Source organism: Rhipicephalus sanguineus, chromosome 2, assembly GCF_013339695.2.
Source record: "Rhipicephalus sanguineus isolate Rsan-2018 chromosome 2, BIME_Rsan_1.4, whole genome shotgun sequence".
NCBI classification, from domain to species: Eukaryota; Metazoa; Arthropoda; class Arachnida; order Ixodida; family Ixodidae; genus Rhipicephalus; species Rhipicephalus sanguineus.
The window spans coordinates 56,738,497-56,753,621 of record NC_051177.1 but is presented as its reverse complement, the minus strand read 5'-3'; the positions used below and the strand labels follow the sequence as shown (position 1 = coordinate 56,753,621).

The following is a 15,125-nucleotide window of genomic DNA, read 5'->3' as shown; positions in this document are numbered from 1 at the left end:
TCAAGCTAAAGGAGCCGTACTGAATCGTTCCTCAATAAAACGACGTTCAACGATGCAGCACACCAATGGGAACAAAGCAATAAAATGGCACCGCCAACAACACACGCGAAGAAAAGGCATTCAACCAGTCTCAAGTCAAGCCAAGTCGACAATTGATGTCCATGGCGATGCTGTGTTTGAGCTTCACTTCTGTTCTGAATTGTTCTTTTTTCGTTTTCGAGCCTCGCCAGCGGCCCGAAAGTCGCCGAATTATCCGATTTGCGGTCAAATCTGTCCGAAATAACGAGCGCACAGTCTCATAGAGTGATGCGTATATTTACAGGGATCAGATGACGTGCCCGAATTAACGAGCTTTTACTCTATAACAAATTCCGTAACAACGAAATTTCCCCCACAAAAGATTAATATTTTATTCCCCATCAGCCTCCCATAGAAAATGACGAGAAAAATCTCTCGTCACAACAAATACTTTTCCTGGGTGCTTCCGAAGCTTTTCATGAGTGCTACCACATAAGGAAAAAGAGCTTGCCTAGGACTGCCGCAAAATGTCACTAGCAACTCGACGATTCGTAGGCTAGTGACTTCCAAAGGCATGCAGCCGCATTGCAAGATCAGTGTCTTCATCAAAGACACGCTTTCGGACACCACACGCACATAACGGTAAATTTTTCGCCACTCAGATGCTCGGCGACAGATCGCCCATCCACCATGATGCTGCTGGTGGGTTTGATGCGTGTGCACACTGCGGTAGAATCTTTATTCAAGAACTCCCGCCATGTTTTTTGACACAGTGCTCAAGACAAAACTATTGCTCATTGTCACTAGCACTGCAATTGCGAATGACAACCACAGGGTTATGAAGGCACATGAGCAGTCAGCGCGCACCTAGTCCAAGCCTAACTACATTCTGCCGCAACAGCTGCGAACACAAATGTGGTCGTGTCGCTGGCGGTGCGACCCTCCTAACACAAGTCTATACTAGCACTACGTGGGAACAGTAAAACCTGCCATGCAAGCAACAGTAATAGAACAATGCCCAGTGCAATATCTAAATAAAAACCTCAAAATACATCATACGGGCCAGCCTTTACAATGCTAAACTGGGGCATCCAAACAGAACAAGAGACATGTGCCGAAAAGAATCGGAAAAAGAGCATGAGTGCTTTGTGTTAGTCAAAACTGACAATTGCAGTGAGTCTACAGTGGCAGCAAGCATGGTAACAGAGAAGCCCACCTTGAAATCGCAGATGTAGTACTCCCGGCCACTGATGGCTATGTCCGAGGGCTCTCTCATGTACTCGCTGCAGTCGAACCACAGCAGAAGCTCGCCTGCCTCTGAAATGACGAATACAGTTGGCGACACACTGTCCACAGCGACTATCTTATTCTCTGCAGTGATGGCCAGGCCAGCTACAATGTCGATGTAGCGGATTGCAATCTTCTTGATAAAGTGGCCACCCTTGGTGAAGATCTGCATACGTGACCGCTCGTTCCCTCGATCGCAAATGACGTACTTTCCACTGCTCTTGATAACAGCCACCTGAAAAGACGACATCCAAACTTCGTTGGTTAGCGAAACATGCAAGCTGTTCAAAGCATAAAGACATCGTTCAGAGTTAGTCCTCCGACCATCCCCTATCTTGTCAATCCTAACTCCATGCCATCAGTGGCGTTCCGTCACGGCTCACACTGACCAATCGCGTGCAGCTAGACGGAACGGACCACCTCCGTTCCATTTTGGAACATGTACAAGATCATGCCACAGGTTCACAAGGTTACTTGTAAATGAAACTGTTTGGCCGCGATGTAAGAATTCTGTACACCAATACTTTTTGGTATAAAAAAAAGTGCTTCCCTTTCTAAACGATATGGAGTCACAAGTATGATATAAAAGCAGCACCTTTCGTGGATACCACAGCTGTCCTTCCTCCTTTCCGGCCACTCCAAAGGTGTACTTAAACTCTCCAGACTTGTCAAACACTTGGATACGATGATTGTTGGTGTCTGCCACTATAATCTCTTCTTCGAGGCCCAAGCAGAAGCCGTGTGGCGAGCTGAACTGGCCCTTGCTCGGGCCCAATTGGCCAAATTTGCACCTGTTGCAGTTGAAAGAAAGTCGGATGACACCATTACACCACCAGTCTGAGATTTGCTCTCAGGCTTATCGTACAGTCCATGCAACAGTTCGATTGTATAAGTCCACAAAATGAGCTCTGCGCACTTAAAGTGGGGAAAACTTCATGCTGAATTTAACGTAAGGGGACACCAGCCTGTGCTTTGTGAAACTCCAGGGTTACAATAAACAAGGGTAACCCAGTTCTATGCATGCATGTCACACCCTCCAATTTCTTCCAGTTGCTACACCAATGCTTGCGGAATGCAGTAGAATCTCGGTGACACGAATTTATGTGTGGTCCTGGAGAAGGGCAACGAGCCCACAATGTGCTAGAGTGCGGTTCTTAAAAACCAATTTTGATCCCACAATGTTTGATGCAAATGTGCGTTGCCTCTTAGACACGAAAAGCCAGTGCTACCTGCCAAGGCACAGAAGTTGAGGCAATCACACGGGCACAAAGAACTGAGAGCCGACTGCGTGAATATACAGTATTTCCTCGCATATAACCAGCACAAAAAAAAACAGAAAAGCATGTTTAAAAAGTGGGTGTGGGTTATATGCGAGAAAGTACATTTCTTGATCCCTCAAGTCTATTGGCGGCGAGATCGAGCAGAGTCGGCACCTAGCGGCGAGCGGACGAAACGCCGCGGTGTGGATGGCTCCTTGCGTCGTCTGCTAGCCACACCGTGTTTGCGTGTGTGCGTACGTCATGCGCATCCTCAGATTACAGCTTATTCCGTTGTGCTAGCACAGTATCGAATGCTTGTACGTATGCCTACACGACGTACATAAGCATTTCGCCTTACGAGACTTGTATGCACTCTAATAAGTGAGTACACGCCCGTGTCGGTATGGCGCTAGGTCTAACCATCGTGCCGTCCATTCGCCAAAAATCATTTCAATGTGGGTACCGCTTTCTCGTTCAAGCACGTCGCCTAGTTCATTCGGCGCCGTCCTAAACGAAAGAAAGTACTAAATGTCGAGGTGTGAATGCAGAATTTTAGTGACACCATCTCGTGATGTGTTGGCGATTTGGAAATCCTTGTGATACCTCAAAGCATGAACAAGCGTCTGCAGAGGATGGTAAGCGGTAAAAAAGACCTGAAGCCACGCATTTCTACAGCGATATGCGTATTCGTGCAACCAGAAAAGCAGAGTGCACAAAGTTCTACTTCATCTAATTACGCAGAAATAGAGGTTCTCTTTCTTTGTAGCCGCTAGAGCAAGAAGTAAATACTTCAATGTCTCAGTCACGCAACACAGCTTATATTGTGGTATAGGCAAAACACAATTAAAACACGTGCAAATGAAGCAAGAAAACACATCGAGCACAGGGTAAAACACGAACGTGACTGAAGGCCAGTATCCCATTGATTGGCAGATTGCACTTCTCTCACAATTAATAGGTACATTAGGACGGTTTCGTGCATTGATGTGGCAATGCGGGGCGCATACATCACCATTAAGGCTGCAGTCAACGCGCTTTACTCGCCAACAATCGACTCAAACCGCATACGGCGAAGCGCCGCTGCGTACATTTGTATACGCGCCGCCGACCGCCTATCCACACAAACGCGGCGACGGTGCTGCCACCTATAGCCCGATCTCGCGGCGAATAGTTTCACTGAGATTATAAACTGTATAACCAAAGCGTACAGAATAAGCGCGTCGAAACGTTGGAAGTGGTTAGTGCATTCCTGTGGATACTACCTGCATCTGCACATGACCGAAATTCCTAACTGCAGCCATTAGAAAGAGGATAGCCATGCACAACTGCATACGGCATTCAAGCCATCACAAAAGCAACCCTGCACTAATCTTGAGACAAAGCTAACATGGGAAAAATGAAGACATTTTGTGTGGGAGAGCACACGCGCCCATTTCCTTTCCTTAAGGCTGGCGCGATCGCGAACTGACGGTGGTAGCCATGGGACCACTAGGAGAGGAGCACCATCGCCCTTTCCTGCCGGACAACCCCTTCTTCCCCGTCACTCCGCGCGCCAATCCTCGCATCCCGGCTCGCGGGAAAGGGAACTCGCCCTGCGAGGGAATCAACCCTCGCGGTGGGGAGGGACACGGGAGGTGAACAAAACTGCCGACCAGGCAGGGAGACGGTCTCTCGTACCCTGCTGACCGGCGAAGGAACAGCTCACCGCCCCGAGACCCGCGAGCCGATCATCGACCGAAGGTGTAAGCCATACCCTTTGTTTTCTACGAGAGCGGACTATCCCTCTACGCGACATTTACGCGTTATTGCTAGCGTAGCAATAAAGTGTTGTTTGTTGTTCTAGCCTGTTGCCTTATTCGCCCGAACCCGTCGTAGCTGCGATGACGCGCGCTACGGGAAGGGGACGTTGACACGGTACGACTATTTGCGGCTGGGACCGGAGCTAGGCTTCTGCACCAGCCGTACGTAGAGCGGACACCCCCCTCATCTGGCGCCCAACGTTAACGAATTTGGCAACGCGGCTAGTTTTGTGGACGCGAGCGACTACCGACGCTCCGTCAACGTAGGACAACGGGCATGTCTGAATTCCAGGATTTGTTCATGTTGTCTGATGTCGCGTCGCAGAATGTCGATCCTATGGCTAACGCGGGGGCATTGTTTGGACTTTCCGACAGCGTAAATTTTGGTTGTTTCACGCGGGACAACCAAGGTGTTGCAGCGACCGCGTTAGGAGAGATTAGGCCTACGACGGAGAGCGCCACGCCGGGCACCCCGTCACCTCGCGACGCGAACAGCGAGATGCCACCACATGTTGCTTCGGCACAAGCCGCAGATGTGGTCGCGTCTTCGGGCAATAGTGTGCCCTCGAGCGAGGTACTCTTGCAGAATGCGCTGTCAGTTATGCAGAGCTTAGCCAGCGCATTGCAAAACACAGCGCAGCCTCCTTCGCAAAGTGCGGGACCACGTGTCAAGGTAGACATGCCTACCTACAGTGGCTACCACGACTGCAGGAGCGCGAATGAGTATCTCGACCGACTGCTCTACTATCAGCAAGCAATGGGGCTTCCCGACGCCGAACTTCTCGCGCGTGTGGTCCCGGTGTCGCTGACAGAGCAAGCGGCCCGATGGTTCCGACTGACCGGACATCGTGCCCGCACGGTAGAAGAGTTCCGCGAGAGCTTCCGCGACGAATTCCTTCCGGCGAATTACGAGTGGCGTTTGAGGAGGGAGTTGGAGCTACGCACCCAGCATCCGGACGAATCCTTGCTGGAGTACGTACGGGCGATGGACGAACTGTATCGCCTCGCTAACCCTCTTGCCACCAACGCGGAGAAAGTCGAGCGCGTTACACGGCAAGCGCACCCGACTTTTGCGGCTCACTTCAGGGGATGCAAGTTCGCAGACCTAGAAGAGCTCGCCGCCGAAGCGAAGCGCATACAAGGGGACATCCTCGCGGCGCGAGCGTACCGCCCGCCTCCACCCGCAGCGCAGTCACCCGAGCCTCGCTGCGCGTGGAACGGTGGCGCGGTCAGTTCAGAGGCGTTTAGGGGTAACGCGTCAGCATCGTTCGCTGATGAGCACGTACCGCGCGGTTGGGAACTGTCAGACCGCGCTTTGGACCCCTACGCTTACGCGCTTCGTACGGCCCGTGCTGCGCCTGCACGTGACGTTCCGCGGCAGGAGCACGTGGTCGAGACGAGCCCAGACGAGCGGCGCAACGCGGAGCGAGGCCCGCCGGATCGTGGCGACGAACGCCCGGGCCGGCGTGGTTTCCGCGGTCCTTGCTACCAGTGCGGCGCACCGGGGCACATCGCCCGCGAATGCGGCCGCACGCCGGTTCAAGAGCGAACGCGCGGTTCGGGAAACGGACGACGCCGCCGGTGAACCACGCCGGGCACCGCGCGGCGATCAGTAGTCCTACCGATGCGCTCGGATCACTAGCACCTACGGTCTGTCGCGCAGGTGATGCCGTAGACTCGCCCGCACCGTTAATCGAGTTAACAATAGCTCGAAAGAAGTTTGTAGCACTTTTGGATACTGGGGCAAGCGCTTCTTTATTTGGGGACGAGGTGTTGCACCATCTCTGCGAGAACAATATCCGCTTGAGACAAAGCAACACCACTTTCCGCCTTGCTTCGGGCACAGCGCAATCGAGCGGTGCGGCTAGACTTGTGATCCGCTGGGAAAGACGCGTGAGGCGACAACGCTTTGTCCATCTTCCCGGGTTGTCAATGCCTCTAATCCTGGGTCGAGACTTTCTCGCCAAGTCAGGGATTGTCATTGATATTGCAAGAGGAGGTTACCGAGAGCGCGACGGAGACGCGCTAAAGCTTTTCTCGAAAGCACCCGCATTGACAACGGCATGCCAATCGCAGGGAGCAGCGCGAGTGAGAGAGGAGGAAAGCGCGCAGAGTAAGCGAGTAACCCCGCCAGAGCAATGTGCCGCAGTACAGGGAAGGTCAGTGCACCCGCTTTTGGCAGAAGCACACAGCATGCCAGAAAGGGAAAAGGTGCAGCTGTCGTCGCTGTTGTACGAGTACGACGCGATTTTCACTGACCGCCCGGGCCGCACTACGCTGGTCAAGCACACAATCGACACGGGTGACGCACGACCTTGGAAATGCAATCCCCGACCGATTAGCTTGGCTAAGCGGAAAGCACTTGACGCCGCCTTGGACGAACTCATCGACACAGGCGTGGTCGAAAGGTCAAACAGCCCATGGGGTTTCCCGGTGGTTCTAGTTCCAAAGAAGGATGATACATATCGCCTTTGTGTAGACTACCGCAGGCTGAATGAGGTTACGAAGAAGGACGCATACCCTCTTCCATCCATTTCATCGTTAGTATCCAACCTAGGCGGGGCGAAGTACTTTACGACGCTCGATGCTAGTCGCGGATATTTTCAGGTCGAAATGGACGAGCGGGACAGAGAGAAGTCAGCTTTCACATGCCACAGGGGACTTTTTCAATTCAGGAGAATGTCTTTGGCTTGGTGGGGGCTCCCGCTACTTATCAGAGGCTAATGGACCAAGTTCTGGGAGATGCAAAGTGGCAGCACGCCCTCGCATATCTAGACGACATAGTGGTTTACTCGAAAACGTTCGATGAGCACTTGCGCCACTTAAGAGACGTTCTAGAAAGGCTGAGGTCTGCGGGCATCACTCTGAACCCGAACAAAGCTCAGATAGCGGCGACCCGAATAACATTGTTGGGATTCACGCTTGACGAGGGTCGCATTTTGCCGAATAAGGGTAAGCTTGAAGCGATAGTCAGCTATCCGTCGCCGAAAGACATCGGCGAGCTGAGGCGCTTTCTGGGGATGGCGAACTTCTATCGCCAATTCATTCCAGACTGCGCGGCAGTGCAGGCGCCTTTGACAAAGCTCTTGAGGAAAGGCGAGCGTTGGGCTTGGGGTCAAGAGCAGGAGGCCGCACTGCGTCGCCTCACTAAGTTGCTGGCTAACACGGCTGAACTGCAGCTACCCGATTTGAACAGGGAGTTTGTGATTCAAACAGACGCAAGCGACCTGGGCTTAGGAGCAATTTTGCTTCAGGAGCATGGAGGTGCCCTCCGACCGATTGCGTTCGCGAGCCGTTCGTTAACGCCGGCGGAGAGGAACTACTCGGTAACAGAGAAAGAGTGTCTCGCGATAGTTTTCGCTCTCCGTAAGTTTGACTATTACATAGACGGAGTGGCGTTTGTTATTGAGACGGACCACATGGCGCTCACGTGGTTGAGGCGCTTGAACGAACCAAGCGGCCGCCTGGCTCGTTGGGCATTGCTTCTGCAGCGTTACGACTTCACCGTACGCTACCGCAAGGGCAAGAACAATGCCGCGGCCGACGCATTATCGCGTGCTCCAGTCCGTCACGAGACTGACCCGGAACGGACTGTGAGCGAGACACTCGAAGTAGCGCTAACGGAAACAGTAGAACAAACGTCAGTTCAAGGCACGAGCGTGAACCACGTAGAGGCTGTTGTTAGCGCGGGGATTGTTTTCAGCAGAAGGGAGCTGTTAGAAGCTCAGCAGAAAGATCCGTTTTGTCGAAAGGTGTTCGACGGGCTCCGGGAGCCGGGTGGCGAGGCCACCGCGCACACGGGGGCAGCTGGTATTGCTGTCGGTGCGGAGCGCTCGGCAACAGCTGGTAATGCTGTGAGCGCGCTGGATTCTTATCTGCTGGATTCTGATGGCGTCCTGCTGAGGTACATCCCATCCGACGATGACACAAGTGAGTCATTCAAGGTCGTTATACCGCGCAAGTTGAGAGGAGCACTGCTTCGCTACTTTCATGACTCGTGCATTGCTGGGCATGCGAGCGGCCCTAAGACTTATGCTAAGTTGTGTCGCCTCGCTACCTGGCCAGGCATGAAGCGGGATGTGATTCGTTACGCCCGTTCATGCCAAGTGTGCCAAAGCGTCAAGCCCCGAGGCGGACGACCGCCCGGCCTCATGCAGCCGATCAACAGCCAGACTCCCTGGCAAATCGCGGCATGTGACGTAATGGGACCGTACCCCACAACTCCTAGCAGAAACAAATTCTTGCTGGTGATCACGGATCACTTCACTAAGTGGGTAGAACTTTTCCCCCTTAGAAAGCTGACGGCTCGTGTGATCTTGGATAAGTTGATGGAGGTTTTCACCAGGTTTGGTTTCCCTGAGCAGTTGATAACAGACAACGCGTCTTATTTTACTGCGAAGGTGTTTGTTGACACGTGCGCCGCGCTTGGCATTAAGCACAAGAAAACAACCACCTACCATGCTCAGTCGAACCCCACGGAACGAGTTAATCGCAACATCAAGCACATGCTTGTCGCGTTCTCTGAAAGGCACAAGGACTGGGATACCTACCTTCCAGAGATCGGGTTTGCGTTGCGATCGACTGTGAACCGCTCGACTGGGTATGCGCCTTCTTTTCTAAACCTGGGGAGAGAACTGCCGAATCCGATGGAGACTGTACTCGCGGATCGCAGTGGAGTGCCAGTGGCGTCATCAGCACGAGCTGAATACGCAGCGCAGTTGCGCGAGAAGCTAGCGGAAGTTTTACGTAAAGCACGCAGTAATCTCGGCACTGCTAGGGCACAACAGAAGGCGCAGTACGACCGCTCGCATCGGAACGTACACTACGAAGTGGGCGATCTGGTGCTGCGACGCCATCATGTTCTTAGCGACGCTAGCAAACAGTTTGCAGCCTCGCTGGCACCGAAATGGTCCGGGCCGTACCGAGTGCGAGAGAAGGTTTCCTCGCTTGTTTATCGGCTCGCGAACATGAAAGGCAAACCGAGCGGCGGACCAGTGCACGTATGCGACTTGAAACGCTACGTGTCACGGGAGGAGCATGGGGACGACTATCAGTCCCCCTCCGAGCCACAGGCGGCGGCTGAGAACGCTCGAAACCGAGTGAAAAGCCCTGAGCCGCGGTACTTCTTGCGAAACAGGCGGAGACAACTCTGCATGTTGGATAAGCAAAAGGGAAATAGGTGCCGCCGGGACGGCTTGGAGAGGAGACCGCCTCCTCACGGCGAGCCCACACCCACATTACGTCGTCGTCGTCGCAGCCCCACCACCACCGGCAAGCATCGGCATGGACGCCTGACTGGAGATCGACCGGCACATCACGCCGCCACTTCCACGCTACCCCATCGCCGCACCGCCCGGCCTCCACAGAAGAGGCCCGAAGACCAATGCCAACCCAACTGCGAGAGCCAGCTGCCTGTGGGCCGCAGCCACCGGAATGTGCCACGGTTGTGTGGACACACCGACGGCCTATGCTCCCTCAAGGCCATGGCGCAGTACGCCGAAGACCCCGAGCCCGAGCCCCGCCAGACCGGAGGAGCCCGAACCATGCTGGAGAAGCCGCCTGGAACGAAACACTTCGTTGACTCGCTGCTCTCAATCGCCACCAACGACCAGAGAGGCGGGGCCCAAGGAGGCGCGGTCCGGACCACGGGGCTGCAGGAGCAGACCAGACCTACCGCAGCAGTGACGGCGGAGGCGACGACTGGGGAAGCCATGACGCAAGTGGGCACGGCAGCGAAGACCGCAACGAGGCCGGTGGTGGCTACTTCGGAGGCAGCGGCGACGCCAGTGGGGGCACCGGCGACACCCACGGCAGAGGGCCGACCGCAGGAGGGCACGGACCTGGACCGATCCGTCCTAGCCTTCCTCGATGAGGAATAACAATATTACTTCATGGTGCAGTCTCTGTCGTCCGAGGGCTTTCTTAAGGGGAGGAGGATGTGGGAGAGCACACGCGCCCATTTCCTTTCCTTAAGGCTGGCGCGATCGCGAACTGACGGTGGTAGCCATGGGACCACTAGGAGAGGAGCACCATCGCCCTTTCCTGCCGGACAACCCCTTCTTCCCCGTCACTCCGCGCGCCAATCCTCGCATCCCGGCTCGCGGGAAAGGGAACTCGCCCTGCGAGGGAATCAACCCTCGCGGTGGGGAGGGACACGGGAGGTGAACAAAACTGCCGACCAGGCAGGGAGACGGTCTCTCGTACCCTGCTGACCGGCGAAGGAACAGCTCACCGCCCCGAGACCCGCGAGCCGATCATCGACCGAAGGTGTAAGCCATACCCTTTGTTTTCTACGAGAGCGGACTATCCCTCTACGCGACATTTACGCGTTATTGCTAGCGTAGCAATAAAGTGTTGTTTGTTGTTCTAGCCTGTTGCCTTATTCGCCCGAACCCGTCGTAGCTGCGATGACGCGCGCTACGGGAAGGGGACGTTGACACGGTACGACTATTTGCGGCTGGGACCGGAGCTAGGCTTCTGCACCAGCCGTACGTAGAGCGGACACCCCCTCATTTGTAATCTACTTTGGAAAGACTGTAGCAAAGAAAGCACAACACTCTCCAAGACAACTTGCACCCCCCCCCCCTCCATCCAATTTAACATAAGAGTGTTTTTATTAAACTGTTTTGTAACAAAGAGTGACTGCCTCTCACACCGTTTTCATGTGAAGCAGCGTGCAGCTCCACACATGTGTGAAGCACATTAATTCGCGAATTCTGCTTTCAGCTGCGCCTCCGCAGCAAAACAAAATGTGCGGTTAGTTACAGTTTAAGGCACAATTCTTCACAATGGCCAATCCAAAACAAAAATTCTTGATAAAGTAGGCCCCTTCTCCATCCCCCCATCCCCTTGTTCTCACTCCACTGCTACTAGTGTTAGTACTTAATGTTCTGAATTTACCATTTCAGGTTACTCATGCAAAAGTAGCACATCTTCACAAACACGTGCATGTTTCCCTGCCTCTGTTAGTCTCCTTATCGCAGCATCAACTTTGAGCGCACAGTCAGGTTAATGGCAAACGCTTCATGTAGCAGCACTGTGTTTGCACACCAAGCATATAAAACAGAATGGGACGCACACAAGTGACAGGTACCTTATCTGCATCGTGTTCAACTTCGTGCTGGCACTGCGTGGAGGAGGCACATACCCAGATTGCACTGGTAGTGATGGTGACACTGTAAGCAGAGCAAATGTGAACAAGAAAATCCATTAGCATGATTAGTCAGTCCATAAATACCGGGATATCTCAGCAATAGGCTTTCGCAGAACTCGAGCAGGTATTACGCACATTCCTGAGAAATTTTATTTGCCACTAATTTTCTTCCCAGCCTCCAAATTTCGGATACCAAGAAAATGTGCAGTCATGCTTGACCACCATCCTTCCTTTTCTTTTTTTCCTTTCCAACAACCATGATAGTACAAGCAAACATTAAATGTGCAGATGAGTAGACACTGTCGACTACTTCACTGGAAGAAAGAAGTGCTGAAAGGACTAATAATATGCTTTTCACAGAAATTTGAGGTGCAAAACCCATGCAGGGTCACTACTATCTCCACGATGGATCAAAGGGCTTCATAAGGTCCTGGGTCAGCTCACCAAGATGTCATAGATTTTGATGCCATCTGATGGGTCTGCAGCACACAGCATTTTTATTATTTTTTTTTTCCAGCTGTGGCCGCAAGAGTACAGTGGGTTATAGTTGAGTGGCAGATAAGATTCGCAGATATCAGATGAATTATCAGTACAGTGAAAGCTCGTTAATTCACACCTCATTAACTCGAAATTTTGGATAATTCGAAACGGTCGCCGCAGTCCGGTCGGCAGTGCATAGGAGACCATGTGTAAAACGATTCGTTCATTCGAACAGAAATTGCCGCCTCTACGGATAATTCGAAGCGCGCGCCGCCGAGCGTCATCATCGTCAAACACTAGTGGAAGCTTTTACGGCCGAACGATAGGTGGCACGACCGGTTTTTTCGAGCTTCAAGTGGCCTCCGAGCAAAGGGCGAGCAAAGTATGGCCTCCGAAATCCAAGGAGCAATTTTTTTTTTTCCGTAGCCCTCCCGCTATCTCAGCGCCTGGCGCCACTTGTATATGCGGGACCCGCGGGACGCTGAGGAGTTGGCGGAGTAGTCCTAGCAGTCCTAGGCCGCACCCGGCAGCGTCACTTTGTTCCTCGAGCACGTTGTTCGTTCACGCCGTCAAGCCGTCTTATTCCGCATCGAAGTTGCAAGATGCCGCGGGGAAACTACTGCGCGAAGACTGTCAAGGAGAAGGTGGAGATTTTGCGAGAGGTTGACCAAGGGAACTCGAGCAAATATGAAATTGCGAGGAAGCACGGCATACCTCCGAGCACGTTGTCAACCTACATACGCAACAGGACGGCCATTAAAAACACCTATGAAGCCGACGAGGATTTTGGCGCCAGTCGAAAAAGGCTAAGGACAGCGAAGTTCCCGGAACTGGAGTCAGCTTTGATTATCTGGGTTAAAGAAATGAGAGCCCAGAATAACGCATTGAGCGGCCCTATCATCATGGCCAAGGCAGCCGATTTCGCCCTGCGCTTGGACATTGAAGACTTTGTCGCCTCCGAGGGATGGTTTCATCGTTTCAGGGAGCGGCACAATCTCGTATTCCGCACGTTATCCGGCGAGGCAAAGGAAGTGGACGCCGAAACATGCGCTACTTGGAGAAGCGACACCCTGCAGCAGTACTTGGAGAGCTACTCACCACAGGATGTGTTTAACGCTGACGAGACAGCGTTATTTTTCAAGTTGCAGCCAGACAAGACGATCACCTACAAGGGAGACAGCTGTGCCGGCGGCAAGCGCAGCAAAGAGCGTGTCACTGTTCTGGTCGCCGCAAATATGACCGGTACGGAAAAGGTCCCCCTTTTTGTGATTGGCAAAGCACTCAAGCCACAGTGCTTCAAAAACATTCGGTCACTGCCGACGGAGTACGCCGCAAACAAGAAAGCCTGGATGACAGGTGACCTATTCAGGAAGTGGCTACTGAAATTCGACAGGCGAATGGAACTGGGCGGCAGACGCGTTCTTCTTGTCGTCGACAACTGTTCGGCGCACAAAGTCGACGTTGAGCTGAGAGCAACAAAGTTAGTGTTCCTTCCAGCAAATACGACTGCAGTGATGTGATTGACTGAAGCTCTTTTGGAGTAGGTTTTTGGAGCAGCAAAAAGTGCGTTTTGGAGCAGGTAAAACGGCTTTTGGAGCAGCCAAAAACGCGTTTGGGAGCAGGGAAAACAGCTTTTGGATCAGCTAAAAGCTCACTGCCAAGAGGGAAAATGAACCATGTCAAGCAAGACAGTCAAATAAGGAGGAACTGTTCTGAAATGAAAAGTTCTGTCCAATAATGGCTGTTTGCATAACACCATTGGATCACCTAACAGCCCCGTAAGCGTAAACATTGGACAAGGGTGTCAATGCAGGCTGCCATTGGCGTTGCGGTCTTATAATGGCTTAGAGTGGCCAAACTAACAATGCAGGTAGGGTTTCCCATGACCAGGATTTGGGGACATGTGCACGTAGCGCCATCTCTCGTCGGTGACTGCGGTGGCCAGCCATAACTGAGTGGGAAATAGGCGAAAAAAAATCATATCTCACGAAAAAAGACAGTTATCAAAAATGACTCCCAGTTCTATATAGCAGAGACTTATTTGAACATTCTGCTAAAACTACAGTGTCGCACTACAAACCGCCTGGCTTCCCAAAGTGTTTAAAATTTTACAATAGGGCCCCATGTGTTTCCTATGGGCGGTGTTCAATTACCCTGGGAAGCCACATGCTTTGTAGTGCGATACTCTAATTTTACCAAAATGTTTCAGTGGGTCTCTCCTGCATAGAACCCGGAGTCGTTTTTGATAACTAGCTTTTTTCAAGAGATATGATTTTTTTCGCCTATTTCCCATTCAGTTATGGCAGGACGCCGTTGTTGCCGCCGAGAGATGGCGCCACGTACAAATGTCCCCAAATCCTGGGAATGCCAACTACAGTAGAATCTCGGTGATACGAATCTGAAGGGGGAACAACAATATTCGTATCGCCCAAAATTTGGTATCATGCATCGAAAGACTAGCAAGACCTGTTTTCAAACCACGATATACACACAAGACATTATTTTTCTCTCAAAAGAACTCGCGTATGCCTTTCTGGGACACACATGAACGGACAAATGAGGGATGGCGCGGCTGGCTGCCACGAAAGCGCGCGTCAAAGCTTCGCATTAGGCCAACTGAAAACTAAGTGAAGTCCGCTCCACCATAGTGACAAGCGAAGATCGACATGAAAGCCGAAAGGCTGCGTGCCAGGAGCGTAGGCAGAAATTTTTGTCTTGGGGAGGGGGGGGGGGGGGCGGGGGGGAAGAGGTCGGCACCTTCTTTATTTGAAGTGGGGGCCGGGCAGGCAGATGTGGTCAAGTGTCATTTTGGGCTCCGTATGCCATAGCAAAAAAAAAATAATAATAATTTCGGGGGGGGGGGGGGGGGGGGGTGGGGGGGGAGGGGGTGTGTGTGCACCCCTCCTGGCTACACCACTGCTTCGTGCCTTTTTCTACGACTATATAGCCTTTAATCTACCGCTGCATTAGCCGCGTACCTTCGGAGCTCGTAGTCGCTATCGATGATCGCGTTGATAGCGACCGTGGTTTCGTGCGCGGCGGTTGCGGCAAATGGTAGTTCCGTTTTCAATCCGCCTGCGCTGGCTGCGCACGTGCCTTCAAAACTACGTTCTGCGTCGCCTGCATTGC

General features: G+C 52.7%; 1 protein-coding gene across 1 annotated transcript in view; it reads right to left on the bottom strand.

Annotated features, from left to right (window-relative positions):
- LOC119383005 (B-box type zinc finger protein ncl-1) overlaps positions 1-15,125 on the bottom strand; it is an 80,827-nt gene that overhangs the window by 13,543 nt on the left and 52,159 nt on the right. Inside the window, exons 8-10 of the mRNA XM_037650961.2 lie at positions 11,457-11,538; positions 1,901-2,096; positions 1,235-1,540 (exon numbers count right to left, since the gene is read on the bottom strand). Of these exons, the coding sequence (XP_037506889.1) occupies positions 1,235-1,540; positions 1,901-2,096; positions 11,457-11,538 (584 nt within the window). The remainder of the gene's footprint in view (positions 1-1,234; positions 1,541-1,900; positions 2,097-11,456; positions 11,539-15,125) is intronic.